General features: G+C 39.9%; 1 protein-coding gene across 3 annotated transcripts in view; it reads left to right on the top strand.

Moving 5' to 3' along the window:
- The first annotated feature begins 708 nt into the window (after positions 1-708).
- Positions 709-15,618, top strand: part of USP16 (ubiquitin specific peptidase 16) — a 30,871-nt gene continuing 15,961 nt past the window's right edge. Inside the window, exons 1-9 of one of the 3 annotated variants that reach the window (XM_010364932.2) lie at positions 709-867; positions 1,799-1,861; positions 3,980-4,081; positions 6,709-6,887; positions 10,907-11,010; positions 12,342-12,445; positions 13,348-13,535; positions 14,412-14,507; positions 15,098-15,228. In XM_010364932.2, the coding sequence (XP_010363234.1) occupies positions 4,021-4,081; positions 6,709-6,887; positions 10,907-11,010; positions 12,342-12,445; positions 13,348-13,535; positions 14,412-14,507; positions 15,098-15,228 (863 nt within the window). In that variant the 5' untranslated portion in view covers positions 709-867; positions 1,799-1,861; positions 3,980-4,020. The remainder of the gene's footprint in view (positions 868-1,798; positions 1,862-3,979; positions 4,082-6,708; positions 6,888-10,906; positions 11,011-12,341; positions 12,446-13,347; positions 13,536-14,411; positions 14,508-15,097; positions 15,229-15,618) is intronic. The other 2 variants (XM_010364933.2, XM_010364931.2) reach the window with 2 other exon arrangements.

Here is a 15,618-nt window from a genome sequence, read left to right as displayed (position 1 = left end):
ACGGTGAAACCCCGTCTCTACTAAAAATGCAAAAAATTAGCCGGGCATGGCGGCGGGCACCTATGGTCCCAGCTGCTCGGGAGGCTGAGGCAGGAGAATGGCGTGAACCCGGGGCGGAGCTTGCAGTGAGGTGAGATCGCGCCACTGCACTCCAGTCTGGGCGACTGAGCGAGACTGCCTCTCAAAAAAAAAAAAAAAAAAAAAAACCAAAGTTAGCCGGGTGTGGTGGCGTGCGCCTGTAGTCCCAGCTACTCGGAAGGCTGAGGCAGAAGAATGCACTCCAACCTGGGCGACAGAGGGATATTCTAAAAAAAAAAAAAAAAACAATTAACTCGCTGCGTTTTTATTCTGACATGGCGCAGAAAGGTAAATTCAAGACAATTTAAGTACTCAGTTTTAGAAGTCGAGAGGACAGAATTACGGAGACAGAAATTTAAGCGCTCCCCCTCTTAGCCTCCAAATGTAATGTGTTCCAGAAAGGTAACCATCTGGGAAACTCCAAGGCTCAGACCACCACCAGATGCCCACACTTCAGAGGCATTTATATAACTTCATGGTTATGTCAGAGACCAGAAAACCCACTGACAACCAAACCCATTGCCAACCAAATCCCTAAGCCCGAACTTCCGGCGCAAGCCGCACGCAGGCGCAGATTTACTAGCGTCAGAGCCGATGGTCCCGGGAGGTGGGGGTGGGGAGGTGGTGGCCTAGCCACTTCCCATAATGCCGCGTTCCGGAAGTTGTTGCTTTCCAGGGGTCACTGGCTTCGGCTCCGTCGCTCTCAATTCGTCACCAGGAGGAAGAGGGAGCTGGCTGCCCAGCCCAAAGGCCCATGAGGGGATGCAGTTATGGGCTCTGTCGCCGTGGGTGAGTTCTGGTCCCACTGCCTGGCAGTCGTCGCACGCCTGACCTCCTGCGCTGGGAGAGCCCCTGTTTTCCGCCCCAACTTCGTTCTCTTCTTGAAGGCCCCACTCCTTAAGCACGTAACCCGGCTACTTCCGGTACTGCGATCTCATTGGCTGCGTGTCTTGTCAGTTCCAGAAGCTGGCCAATGAGATGCCGCTGCTGGCGCCCTTCTCGACCCCGTGGACCCCGAGGTTCCCCGGTGGGATCGGAGCAGTTAGAAACGGAGGAGAGGGGAGGTGTGGCAGGCGCCGAGCAAGTGGGTGGGTGGCGCGTGGCAGGGATTACCCTATGGGTTGGGGCTGGGTTTGCAGCCGTGTTCTTACTGCTGGTAGGAAAAGCAGGATCTGTCACCTATCCGGTTGACTACACCTAGGAGAGGACTGATCTACGCAAAACTTGAAAGCCACGTTAAGACCTGCTGACAAAGTTTTCCACACGCTTACATTTTTAATGGAACCGAGTAGGCAGGGGACAACTGGGAGGGCAGAGAGAGAAGAGACTTGGAATAATATGAGAGGCGGCAAGACTATCTTTGATTTAGATTTTGTACGGAGTCCTGCAAAGAGTCATTTCACTAGGACGCTAATACTCATCCGATGACACTACTTGAAAAGTGTAGTAAGCTTATTGATGTTTTAGAGCTGATGGAAGTCACAGTATTCTCTCCTCATGACTCATTAGTTGCCTTTATAGTTGTCAGAAATTTACTGGGGCTCTTTCCGCAGCACTGGAGTGACCCCTCTATGTCCTCTGCCTGCAGCAATAAACAATTCGTCTTTCAAGTTTCCTATGGAGTCTGAGCTGCTGCAATCCTAAAACCGGATTTACTAGTGCTGTCTTCACTACTGCAGACTTCTGACTTCTTATTCTTCACTCTTTTCTTTTTCACCAGAACTTGTTTGCTTCATTCTTATGTACCTACCTTTGCACGTTATAATCATCCTTTATGCCTCAGGTACTATTCTATTTTTCTATTTAAATGCAAGAAGTATTTCGTCAGGATCTACTATGTACAAACATTATGCTAGATATTATAGGCAGTTCCAAAGCTATGCCTGAAGCCATTTATTTTTCTAAGAACTTTAGATTCTGCTTAGAGAAATAAGATAAACCCAGATAAAGATTTAAGAAATTCACTGGAATATCTGATAAGGGGACAAGATGACTGGAGCATACCATAAATACTAGAGAAGTTCAGTGGAGAGGTTAATTTAGAGTAGAATGATTGTCTAAGGCTTCCTTGAAATGGAGAGCTTGCAAGATTGGTAAGATTTAGATAGATAGAACATTACGGCTAGAAATCAAAGACATCAAGGCACAGAGGGTACAAAGTGTTTTGGAGTGGAGTACAAGAGACAGACTTGGCCAGGCGCGGTGGCTCACGCCTTTAATCCCAGCACTTTGGGAGGCTGAGGCGGGCAGATCACGAGGTCAGGAGTTCAGACCACCCTGGCCAAGATGGTGAAACCCCCGTATCTACTAAAAATACAAAAATTAGACGGGCGTGGTGGTGGGCTTCTGTAATCCTAGCTATTCGGGAGTCTGAGGTAGAAGAAGCATTTGAACCCAGGCGGCAGAGCAAGACTCTGTCTTAAAAAAAAACACAAAGAGACTGACTTGATTGGCAGGTAAAAAGTGGTGGTCTTGAAACCCAAACATCTGCGTTTTACCTATTTTTTTTTGTAGAGATAGAGTGTCGCCTTGTTGTTGCTCAGGCTAGTCTTGAACTTCTGGCCTCAAGCGATCCTCCCACCTCGACCTCCGAAAGTGTTGGGACTATAGGCGTGAGCCACCGCATCCAGACAACACCTGCCTTTTAGCTCATTTTTGTTACCCTGTGTGATCTTTCACCATTTTTTTCCTGAGTTTTCTCCTTGAGTGAAATGTCTTTTTAAAGTGTTGTTATGAAAATCCAATGTGATAATGTTTGTGAAAGGACTTTGAAGATCGAAAGTACTATATAATTATAATTTTAGTGGGTTTTTTGTTATTGTTGTTGTTGAGGCATAATAGAGTCAGGATTAGCTGAGCATTGGGGCCAAATTTATAAAGACCTATGGGGCCTATTTATAAAGGCTAAAGTTTAGGGAGTGTGGTCTGGAAAACTGTTAAATGCTTTCAATCAAGAGAATGATATGATAAAAATGGCATAACTGGAAGATGAATCTAGTACTGAACTCCCACGCCGATTAGAGTGAGTTGGATTGGAAGCAAGAACCTGGGTGCTATTTTTTGTATTTATTTTTAAAATCTATAATTCTAGATAGGTAGACCTGTATGTACTTTTAGCACTTTTCTTGTTTTCTAAGTTTGAATTGTTGACTAAAAAGGTGAAGATGTGATGTGCAGCTAGATTTGTCACAGCTTTCCAAAGTGGTTTTGGCAATAATGTAATAATGTAAATAGTCAAGAATGCAGTTGTAATCAATTTCCATTTAGCTGATATGCATAGGAAATCCTGGTGTGGAAAATGCACAACAGTGTATCACTTTTTGTATTTAGCTTTGAAGCTATGTTGGAAAATTTCTAACTCCCTTCAGGAGGTTGTTGTCAGAATTATTTTTAATTTTTATTAGAGAAATTATCAATTTAATTTGCCTAGACTGCAGAGCTAAGAAAAGTAGCTTAGAAGGAAAGGAAATCAGTTTTCTGATTAAAGTGCCACCATTATTTCACATGTACGTAGAGAGGAGTCAGCTTCCTAAGAGTATCAAGTTCTGAGACTGTTCAAGACCTGTGTAAGAAGACCAGGGTTCTCTCCTGACCTTTTACATGTATTGAAAACCTCTTAAGCTTGCTAAGAATCAGTTTCCTATGCCATGAAAAATAGGGGAGATAACTATTCTATCTACTTCAGTTAAGAATCAGTTTCCTACGCTATGAGAAACGGGAGATAACTATTCTATCTACTTCAGTTCCTATTGAAAATTAGATGATTATATGTGATTGGTCTTTATAAATTACAGTGTGATAGACACGCATCATATATGTGGCTTCATTATTTTACTGTCTCCTAGAGAAATATAAGACATACTTTCTTTTTTGTTCAAGCTAACTTTATCTTGTTTTCTAGATTGTTATTTTGTGTCAGTAAGTAATCCATAAAGTGCCAACATGGGAAAGAAACGGACAAAGGGAAAAACTGTTCCAATCGATGATTCCTCTGAAACTTTAGGTATATTTCATTGACTGAATCTTTAATGTTTATATCTCTAAGTGAATATGTTTTAAAATATGAAAATGGTATAAAACTGCACATTATTGTTATCTGCATTTTAATGTAATGTTTATAATCTATATGTCATTTAACAGTCTTCTACTTTTTTTTTTTTTTTTGGAGAAAGAGTCTCGTTCTGTCTCGTTGCACCCCGGCTGGAGTGCAGTGGTGCAATCTCAGCTCACTGCAACCTCTGCCTCCCAGGTTCAAATGATTCTCTTGTGCCTCAGCCTCCGAGTAACTGGGATTACAGACATATCCCACCACAGCTAGCTAATTTTTTTTTTTTAAATAGAGACGACGTTTTCCTATGTTGATCAGGCTGGTCTTGAACTCCTGGCCTCAAGTGATCTGCCTGCCTCAGCCTCCAAAAGTGCTGGGATTACACGTAAAAGTCACTGTGCCCAACCTTCTACAACTTTTTTTTTTTTTTTTTTTTCTGAGACAGAGTCTGGCTCTGTTGCCCAGACTGGAGTGCGGTAGCATGATCTCAGCTCACCGCAGCCTCTGCCTTGCGGGTTCAAGGGATTCTCCTGTCTCAGCCTCATGAGTAGCTGGGATTACTGGTGTGTTCCACCACACCCAGCTAATTTTTGTATTTTTAGTAGAGATGGGGTTTCACCGTGTTAGCCAGGCTGGTCTTAAACTCCAAACCTCAAGTGATCCGCTTGCCTCAGCCTCTCAAAGTTCTGGGATTACAGGCATGAGCCACCGTACTGTACCGGACCTTCAACAACATTTTTAATGGCATATTATTGCATTGACCAAAGACCATGGATATTTCATAATTTATTTAGATAATTTTCTACTGTTACAGATTTAGGTAATCTTTAACTTTTTAGTATTATGAATGGCTCAGTAGTAAACAACTTTATAGCTAAATCTCTGTGTACATTTAAATATTTTCCTACTACACATATATAATTTTTTAATCGAAGGGTATCAGCATTTTCAAGGCTCTTTCGATTCTGTTGCTAAATTGCCATCCAGGAATGTTTTACTAATTTCCAGGCCCCCTAGCAGCATAGAAAAGTGCCCATTTCCCTGAACCTTCATCAGCGCTGGTTAGTATCATCTGTAAAAATCTGTGCTGATTTGATAGTTGAAAAAGGGTACCTTCTTTTTCCAGTTTGTATTTCTTTGAGTACTGAGATTTGGTAGTTTTTCCACCTGATCTCAGTTGCATTTATATTTCTTTTCTTGGTGCAAGATCATTGGACATAAACCTAATTATGCCACTTGACTAGTTTCTAAACCTCCAATGTTCCTGAAACGACTCAGCACTTTAGTGTGATTTGCAAAGCTCTTTACTTATCTTGGCTCCAACAGAGTTTTCAGCCTCAGGTTCAACTGCTCATTTTCACACATTGTGTAACTCCATCATCTGGGGAGACAGCATGCACTTTTACATGTTTTTGTTCTTGGCATTGGCATTTTCAGATTGCGCTTCACTCCCTGAGGTCACAGTTTAAAGTGTGAGCCATGAAGTCAGAAAGACTTGAGTATAAATTCTGGCATAGATACTCAGTAGTTATGTGGGCAGTAAATCTTAGTTTTCTCATTTGTCTTTGGGAATAATAGTGTCTTCTAGGGTGATTGTAAGGATTAAATGAGATAATGTATGCAAAACATTTAACAAAGTACATAGAACATATTTAATTAATATCAGCAATTTTTATTACTATTATTATCTTCTAGGATTGCACAGATATTACCTCCCCTGTGACACTTTTGGTGACTTTAGCCTTCTCTTCTTTTGCTGCTACACCATGTTTCAGAGATTTTTATACATTAATTTATTTAGCTGCCTTTCCTTCCGGAATGTGAGCTACTCAAAGAAAAGAGCTGTGACTTGGTCAATTTTGGGCTCCTGAGCATCTGGCACAGTGCCTGCCCTGTAGTAGGTGTACCATTGACTGAAGGATGTTTTCTTTTTTTTTTTTTTTGAGACGGAGTCTTGCTCTGTCGCCCAGGCTGGAGTGCAGTGGCCGGATCTCAGCTCACTGCAAGCTCCGCCTCCCAGGTTTACGCCATTCTCCTGCCTCAGCCTCCCGTGTAGCTGGGACTACAGGCACCCGCCACCTCACCCAGCTAGTTTTTTGTACTTTTTAGTAGAGATGGGGGTTTCACCGTGTTAGCCAGGATGGTCTCGATCTCCTGACCTCGTGATCCGCCCGTCTCGGCCTCCCAAAGTGCTGGGATTACAGGCTTGAGCCACCGCGCCCGGCCAACTGAAGGATGTTTTCTACGAATCTTTAAAGATAAAGAGAATCATAAATATGATAAAGGTCCTTAATTTAAAGGAACTAGCCAAATAAATTGAAATGAATTTGTAGTGGGGGACAGTGGTGGTTATATTTAGGACTTTAAGAAAGCGAAACTTCACAAATTTGTATCAAATCTGTTTCTCACATATTCATCTTGTATTATTCAAACATCAAACAATTTTAAGTTCAGAATATCTAACAGTTACTTTATAGAGTAAATTTCATTTTTGAAATGTGAATCAAGGGTAAGTTTTGAGATTAACTGAAGAAAGTCATTTTTGACCTTATATATTCCTTCTTTATTATTTGTTTTAACAGAACCTATGTGCAGACACATTAGAAAAGGATTGGAACAAGGTAACTTGAAAAAGGCTTTAGTGAATGTGGAATGGAATATTTGCCAAGACTGTAAGACTGACAATAAAGTGAAAGATAAAGCTGAAGAAGAAACAGAAGAAAAGCCTTCAGTTTGGTTATGTCTTAAATGTGGCCATCAGGTATGCTTACTTTTAAGATCAATATGAGATTTTAGAAAACTCTTTGAACTTACTTTAGAAAGTATTACTTGAAAGTACAGTATGGATAAAAGGATACTGGTAACATAGATCGTGTTCTCTGGGGAACCAGTTCTGAGTCTGAAGTGTGTGTATAGGTGGTGAAGTATTCTCTGGTACCACACCAATAAAAGTAAGGGAAGCAAGATTAAGCACAGGGAGAAGTTGAATGAAGAGGCAGTGGCAGTGGGGTCTCAGCCAATCCCACAGTGATCTCTGCCTGAATTGAGGCAAGGAAGTAGGCCTTTCTATCTGTGTATAGACCAGTCACTGGATGTGGCCTGTCCCTAGAGCAGGAAGTAACCTTGAGCAAGGCAGCTCCCTTTTGTTGAGACCGATTCCTGGGAATGGATGGACTAGACTGTGAGCTCTCAGCCGGCCACATTCTCAGCACCTGGGGGAATGAGTAGTACCTTGATCTTTGGGAGTGAGGGCATGTCTGGCTGGCACATCACAGTGTCTGCTCTACCAGCTCACAGTTACTACCGTGGTACTAAAGTCAGGGCCTCTCAGTTACCCTTAGTGGTGGCAAGTTAAGCTTATATGTTAGGAAATTGGGCTACTAGGCAGTAGTCATGAAGTCATGAGGCTTCAAGATGAGGCAGATAGCCATTTTTTTTTTTTTTTTTTTTTGAGATGGGGTCTTACTCTGTCACCCAGGCTGGAGTGCAGTGGTGTAATCTTGGCTCACGGCAGCCTCTACCTCCCAGGTTCAAGCAGCTTTCCTGCCTCAGTCTCCAAGTAGCTGGAATTACAGGTGTGTGCCACCACGCCCGGCTGATTTTTGTATTTTTAGTAGAGACGGGGTTTTGCCATGTTGGCCAGGCCGACCTCAAACTCCTGATTTCAAGTGATCCACTAACCTTGGCTCGCTCAAAGTGGTAGGAATACAGGCGTGAGCCACTGTGCCCAGTTAGGATTTTTTTTTTTTCATTATATGTTTTCAAGTTGAAAATCTTATTGAGGTTGTTATAGATCCATGTGCAGATCTAATAAATAATACAGAGAAATCCCTACACATTTTGATCAGATGGTAACATTTTACAAAATGAGTCTAATATCACAACCAGGATATTGAGATTGATACAACACACCAATCTCAATCAGATCTCCTGAGTTTGACTTCTCTTTTGTGCATGTGTATGTGTACATGTGTATTACATTCTGTACACTTTTGTCACCTGTGTAGATTATTCACCACCACAGTCATGATACTAAATAGTTGAACATCACAGGGATGGCTCATACCCATCTCCCTACTGCCACCACTCTCTCCAGCCCCTGGCAACCACCATTCTATTCTGTATTTCTAAATTTAGTCACTTCGTCAGAAAGGTTATGTAAATGGAGTCATACAGTGTGCAACATTTTGGGATTGGCTTTTTCTTTTTTCGAGACAGGGCCTCACTCTCTCACCCAGGCTGGAGTTCAGTGGTATAATCATGGCTCACAGCAGCCTTCACGTCCCAGGCTCAAGTGATCCTCCCACCTCAGCCTCCCGAGTAGCAGGGACTACACCTGCATGCCACTACTCATGGCTAAGTTTTGTAGTTTTTGTAGAGATGTGGTTTTGGTATACTGCACAGGCTGGTCTTAAACTCCTGGACTCAAGTGATCTGCCCACCTGGGCCTCCCAAAGTGCTAAGATGATAGGTGTGAGCCACAATGCCCAGCCAGGATTGGCTTTTTCACTCAGCATAATCACCTGAAGATTTATCAAAGCTGTATCAAGTTTGTTCTTTTTTTAATCACTGAGTGTATTTTATGGTATATATGAACCACAGCTTGTTTTTACTGTTTACCTGTCGAATGACAACATCTGGGCTGATCCCATTTTTTGGTGTTTAAATAAAGCCGCTATTAACATTTGTGTACAGGTTTTTGTGTGAACTTAGATTTCATTTCTCTAGGATAAATGTCCAAGAGTGCACTTGCTGGGTCCTATGGCAATTTAATGTTTAGTTTTTTAAGAAACTGCCAAACTGTTTTTTCACAGTGACTCTACTTTTTATATTCTTACTAGCAGTGTGTGAATGATTCACTTTTTCTTCATTTTCTTCATTTTTGCCAGCAATTGCAATTGTCACAGGTTTTTATTTTAGCCGTTGTGAGAGTTATATACTGATATCTCATTGTGGTCAGTTAAAAAAATCTGTATGTTAGGAAAGAATGTTGTTTACTTGTATTTGAAAGGTTTAATTGTAACCTTTTAAATACATATGGTGAGTATGAATATACTTTGCTATTTCGATTTTTCGGAATGTATTTTGTGTTACAAATTTTACTTGCTACCTTTTTAATTCATAAGAGGAAGACAAGTCAGTATTAACTTTTTTCCCATGAGATACTTTTGGCACTGTTAGCTAATGATTCTTAACTGTTGTCTCAAGACAATTGTATGTTTCAGATGATCTTAAATGATGTAATTTTCAAAAATAATATCAAATGTTAATTCATTTATTTTGGAATTAAATGTTGAGTGGGATAAATTAAGCCAATAGTGTTTGGTATCATAGTTAAGGAATTAGAAACTACCAATGTATATTCCTTCTCCAAAGTATATATCTAGCTGCAGTAGAAACAGGACTGGTTGTTGTACTGTGGTCCAAAAGTTGATAGACTGGTTCCAGTAGATACACAGTGAAGGTATGTTTCTTAGCAGTGATCTGACTAGCTGGAAGCAGGAGTTTTGGTCATGTTCTTTCATGAATAAGCCTATACATCTTTTAGGTACAAGTCTCCCATTTACTTATTTAAATAGTGCTTTTTGACCACCTCCTGTGTTCTAGAATATTTGGTAATATATTAAGTCTATTGCTTTGAGCCTTTGGGATTTATAGTTCAGGGGAGAATGAAGATAAATATCAGTAACATTAGTACAAGGTAAAAAATAAGGAATGCCACTAGGAATTTACACCATGTTATAGAATTTGTTTAAAGGAAGGAGACAGTATTTTCTCAGCTGGGAGATAAGTATAGGCTTCTGGGAGGAGGTGGCTTTTGAGCAAGATCTTGAAGAGTTGGTGGGATTTTGTTAGGTAGCAGTGTTCATAAAGGATTCTGGATAAATAGAATAATGTGAACAAAATTGCATAGTTGTGAAAAGTGCTGGGTGTGTTATTAGCTGGTCATTGGTATGTGAATAAGAGAATGTGGAGTTAACACTGGAGAGATATGTTGGGGTCAGAGAATGTCAGGTTTGTTTATTAGGGGTTTAAGAGAGCAATTCATAATTTTTGAATTGTATATGAACAGAGCTTTGTTTTAGGAACATTAAACTAAAAGAATATTCATGTGAAGGAGGAGGCTGAAGTTAGGGGAATGTTTAGGAGACTGTTAAGGAATCCAAACCAGACTTCATGAGTGACTGCGTTAGTGTGGTTTAATTTGGGCTGGAAAGTTGGAAAGGAAGAGTACTTTGAATGCATGGTTTTCTTTTTTTTTTTTTTTTATTTTGAGATGGAGTTTTCACTCTTGTTGCCCAGGCTGGAGTGCAGTGGTATGATATTGGCTCACGGCAACCTCTGCCTCCTAGGTTCAAGCAATTCTCCTGCCTCAGCCTCCTAATTAGCTGGGATTACAGACGTATGCCACCATGCCTGGCTAATTTTTGTATTTTTAGTAGAGACGGGGTTTCACCATGTTGGTCAGGCTGGTCTTGAACTCCTGACCTCTCAGGTGATCCCCCCACCTCGGCCCCCCAAAGTACTGGGATTACAGGTGTGAGCCACTGCACCCAACAAGTGCATGGTTTTCTAAATACTTTTTGACTTAAATGTTCTCAGTTGCCTGTGCATATTTGAGTTTTAACAAAATGCTGATTCTGGAGTCTGACATTTTCTTTTCAAGATTGTAAGAGTGGCAGAGTTTCATGAGCCACTTCCTTGTTTATGATAGATTTTGCATTCTCCCCTCTTGCTGAATTTTTATGGCTTTGAGGTTTATGATTATGATTTTTTTAGGGCTGTGGCAGAAATTCTCAGGAGCAGCATGCCTTGAAGCACTATCTTACACCAAGATCTGAACCTCACTGTCTGGTTCTTAGTTTGGACAACTGGAGTGTATGGTGAGTTTCGCTTCCTCTGCCTGTTGGGTGGAAATTATTTGAAATATTGGAGAATAGAAATGTTTAAATATGTTTAAGAAGAAAACAATTTAAAATTTTTGTAGTATGTTTTAAAATACCATCACTTTCACAAAGCTGAAGAATGTGGTGTTATGAGAAGCTTCTGCTTGGACGTTTGCACAAACAGAAAAATTGTAACATAGAAGACTTAAGAATCTTTACCCCTTTGTTTTTGTTGCTTGTGATATTATAAGGTATATAGTGGAGATAGGGACGCTAAGAACAAATTTCAGATAAACAAGATTGTAATAAAATTTTGGCTATAAATTTGCGTGAAAATAAATATCAGGCTGGTATATCATAGACGCTGCATCGTAACATCATTAAAACAGATTTTTACCTCTTAAAAATCATTTTCACAGTAGTCTTCACTGAATGACATCTTTTTTTGGGGGGGGGGGATGGAATCTCTTTCTCTCGCCCAGGCTGGAGTGCAGTGGCGCGATCACAGCTCACCGCAACCTCCGCCTCCTGGGTTCAAGCAATTCTCCTGCCTCAGCCTCCCGAGTAGCTGGGATTACAGGCATGTACCGCCATGCCCAGCTAATTTTTGTATTTTTAGTAGAGACAGGGTTTCAACATGTTGGTCAGGCTGGTCTCAAACTCCTGACCTCGTGATCCTCTCGTGATTCGCATGCCTCGGCCTCCCAAAGTGCTGGAATTACAGGCATGAGCCACTGTGCCTAGCTTGAATGACATCTTTCAATTTTAAATGTTGTTACTTTTGTCTGGCTAACACAGTGAAACCCCATCTCTACTAAAAATATCAAAAAAAAAAATTAGCTGGGCGTGGTGGTGGGCACCTGTAGTCCTAGCTACTCAGGAGACTGAGGCAGGAGGAGGGTGGCATGAACCCGGGAGGTGGAGCTTGCAGTGACCATAGATGGCGCCACTGCACTCCAGCCTGGGCGACAGAGCGAGACTCTGTCTCAAAAAACAAAAAAGAAGTTGTTATTTTTGTTAGTGTAGTTCTGTATTTTAAAATATATGTAGAAAAATCTTTTGACTTCAATGTTATAACCAGTAAAGTAAAATATTTGGGGTATTTCATCGTACTACTTATATGCAGCTGTAATTCTGGCAAATCTTAGTAATAATAAACCAGAGTAAATATGCACTGTCTTCTTCAGGAAAACAGAATTTTTATGTTCAGTTTCTTTAATAGAATAAGTTGGCAGTTACACACTTTGGATTCCAGGAATTATTATTTATCTCCCCCTTTTTGGTTGTCAGTTTGTCATTTTTCTTTCTGTGATTTTTTTGGGACACAGGTGTTATATATGTGATAATGAGGTCCAGTATTGTAGTTCAAACCAATTGGGTCAAGTGGTTGATTATGTTAGAAAACAAGCTGGCATTACAACTCCAAAGCCAGGTAAAATAATTTGTTTCTTTAATATATACCAAATGTTGATTTATGTATCTGCTGATACTTAGATTTGTTATACTACCTAGTGTTACATACAGCTGAGTAACATTAGTTATGGTTGATTTCAAACTATGAAACTTTTTAGTTTCAGGTGTTAGAAGGGATGTAATAAATGGTCTAGTCAGATGTGATGAAGGCCATAGACTAAGGTAATGACCAATAGACCTGTTCCCGTAACCCTAGCCAGGCTTACTATAGACTTGCCTTAACACTGTTCTTAGTGTCGTAATTTTGTAATAGCAAGATTTCTGTCTGTTTGCTGGGATAACATAAAAGTAAAGCATTTGTGATTCCTTCTAATGGTCAGATATTTCTTAGGTTCTTTCCATGCATAATTAAAATAATTGACTGATGTACAGCGTTTGCTTTAAGCATGTTTTTTAAATTTCTATTGTCACAAGTATCTTTGTCAGAGCCAGAATTACTTTTGTTTTTTACTTTAGGATTGATTTTTGACCCACAGAATTCATTAAAAAATTTATTTTATGTCCACGTTCTTGATTGTTTCATATTCTTAATTTTACAAGGTAAGATGTGTTCGTTTGTAAATAATTTTTGTGCAGTAAAAAAGGGAGATTTATACCAAAGCACATACTGTTTGGTTTCATTTGTCAAACTATTGCTTACTTTAGGTCTGAGTATTTGTTGTTTATTGGGTTTTTGTTTTGTTTTGTTTTTTGCATGGCAATTTACCTGTATTTATTTAAAATCAAATGGGTGGGTGGGTTGGAAATAATGTCTTTAGGTAAACTCACAGACTCTAAAATACTGTTTCCCAAGTATACGTCTGCATTCGATATGACCATATTACACATTTTGCCAAATGTTTTCTTCTTCTTTTTTTAAAGCAGAGAAAGATAATGGAAATATTGAACTTGAAAATAAAAAGTTAGAAAAAGAGAGTAAAAATGAACAAGAGAGAGAAAAGAAGGAAAACATGGCTAAAGAGAATCCTCCCATGAATTCTCTTTCTCAGATAACTGTGAAAGGACTCAGTAATTTGGGAAACACGTGTTTCTTCAATGCAGTTATGCAGGTACATTGTCATTTTTTTCCCTTTAAAAAAAAAAACCATCCTTTTCCTTATAGAATCTGCTACTTAACTCCCCCCTAAGTAATTTATTTCTATGTATCCAAAGAAAACTTTTTTTTTTTTTTTTTTTTTTTTTTTTGGAGACAGGGTCTCACTCTGTCACTCAGCTGGAATGCAGTGGCACGATCTCAGCTCACTGCAGCCTCTGCCTCTTGGGCTCAAGCAATCCTCCTACCTTAACCTCCAGAGTAACTAGGACTGTAGACATGCACCACCACTTCCAGCTAGTTTTTGTATCTTTTGTAGAGATGGGGTTTCGCCCTGTTGCCTAGGCTAGTCTTGAACTTCTGGGCTCAAGCAGTCCACCCACTTGGGCTCCCCAAAATGTTTAGATTCCAGGCGTGAGCCAACTCGCCTGGCCAGAGAAAACTTAAGGAAAGTTTTATTGCATAACAGTAAGACAGTTTGGTGAGCACTCGGGTGCAGTGGGTTTGAAACAAATATTGCTGCTGCTTTCATGGAGCTTGCACTTGGGCGGCGGAAACACAGGATAACCTCATACAGAAGCAAATATGTAGCTACAGGTGGCGGTAAGTGGTTGTGAGAGAATCATGGTGGAGTATTGGGGATAGCTACTTCTGATTGGCTGGTGGGAGAGTGCCCCACTGAGGTGATGAATAAGTTCAGAAATGAAGTAGTTATGACCCATATAGAGCCGGGAGAGAAGCGTCTGTAACTTCTCATTTTCCGAGTACAGATACAATAGAGATTTTAGTGTTGGTCATGATTTTCTGTTTTGATAGAATAGACACTTAAGAAGTGTTTGAGTTGATTTGCCTTTAAGTAATTTTTCTCTTTTTTTTTCACCCTACATGCTAGAACTTGTCACAAACACCAGTGCTTAGAGAACTACTAAAAGAAGTGAAAATGTCTGGAACAATTGTAAAAATCGAACCACCTGATTTGGCATTAACAGTATGTTCTTTAAACTTTTCTAATCTGTAACTTTCCTCTCTGAATGTCTGTTTTCTGAATTATTTTGAATAATTGACACTTATTTCCACTGTTTTGGTTTTGTTTTACTTTAGGCTACTAAGTTGAACAGTTTCAGGCTAATAGAAGTTTTGAGGAGCCTTTACATCTGTTTGCTCTGTGTATGCGCTGATTTTCTGTGCTCGAGGGTTAAGCTTCCTTCTTGGGAACGTGTATATGTTTGTGAAGCCTTAGGCTTACCTTATTATTTTTAACATCTTTAAGGTACTTAAGAGCTGTGTAATCAAATAAATATTGCCTTATCCATTTTTATTATTTACATTTTGCTTTGGCTCTTTCAATTCTTAGGTAGTAAGTGTTCCGGATAATCTAAAACTAAAATAGTAGAGCTGAATTCTGCATAAAACAGTCTGTGACCAAACAGTTTCTGTATCTTTTGATGTACATTTTAAACTTTTAAATAGGGCAGTTCTGTCAGGAACATTGACAGTATATGTTAACTAATTAGATTTTAGTAAAGTCAATGATTCCAAAATTTGACTGAAGAAAGTAATTTCTTTTCCCATATTCAGGAACCGTTAGAAATAAACCTTGAGCCTCCAGGCCCTCTTACTTTAGCCATGAGCCAGTTTCTTAATGAGATGCAAGAGACCAAAAAGGGGATTGTGACACCTAAAGAACTCTTTTCTCAGGTCTGTAAAAAGTGAGTATCCACTTTGATTGTGCTTTTAGTGTTTCACATGCTGAGAAATCATATTAATATTAAAATATAAAAATATTAATAGCATTACATTTAGTCAACTCTCTGTATACAAAATGCATAGTTTTTTTTCATTTGGATTTTAACATATATTTTATGTGATAGTTAAATCTCCCAACGGTGTTAGTGGACTAAACAGGAATTTGTAGAAACTAGAACTTTCTGGCCGGTTGTGGTGGCTCACGCCTGTAATCCCAGCACTTTGGGAGGGTGAGGTGGGCGGATCACAAGGTCAGGAGATCAAGACCATCCTGGCTAACACAATGAAACCCTGTCTCTAATAAAAATACAAAAAATTATCTGGGCGTGGTGGCGGGTCCCTGTAGTCCCAGC

Source organism: Rhinopithecus roxellana, chromosome 13, assembly GCF_007565055.1.
Source record: "Rhinopithecus roxellana isolate Shanxi Qingling chromosome 13, ASM756505v1, whole genome shotgun sequence".
NCBI lineage: Eukaryota > Metazoa > Chordata > Mammalia > Primates > Cercopithecidae > Rhinopithecus > Rhinopithecus roxellana.
Note: the sequence above shows the minus strand (reverse complement) of the source record. Positions and strands in the feature narration are given on the sequence as shown.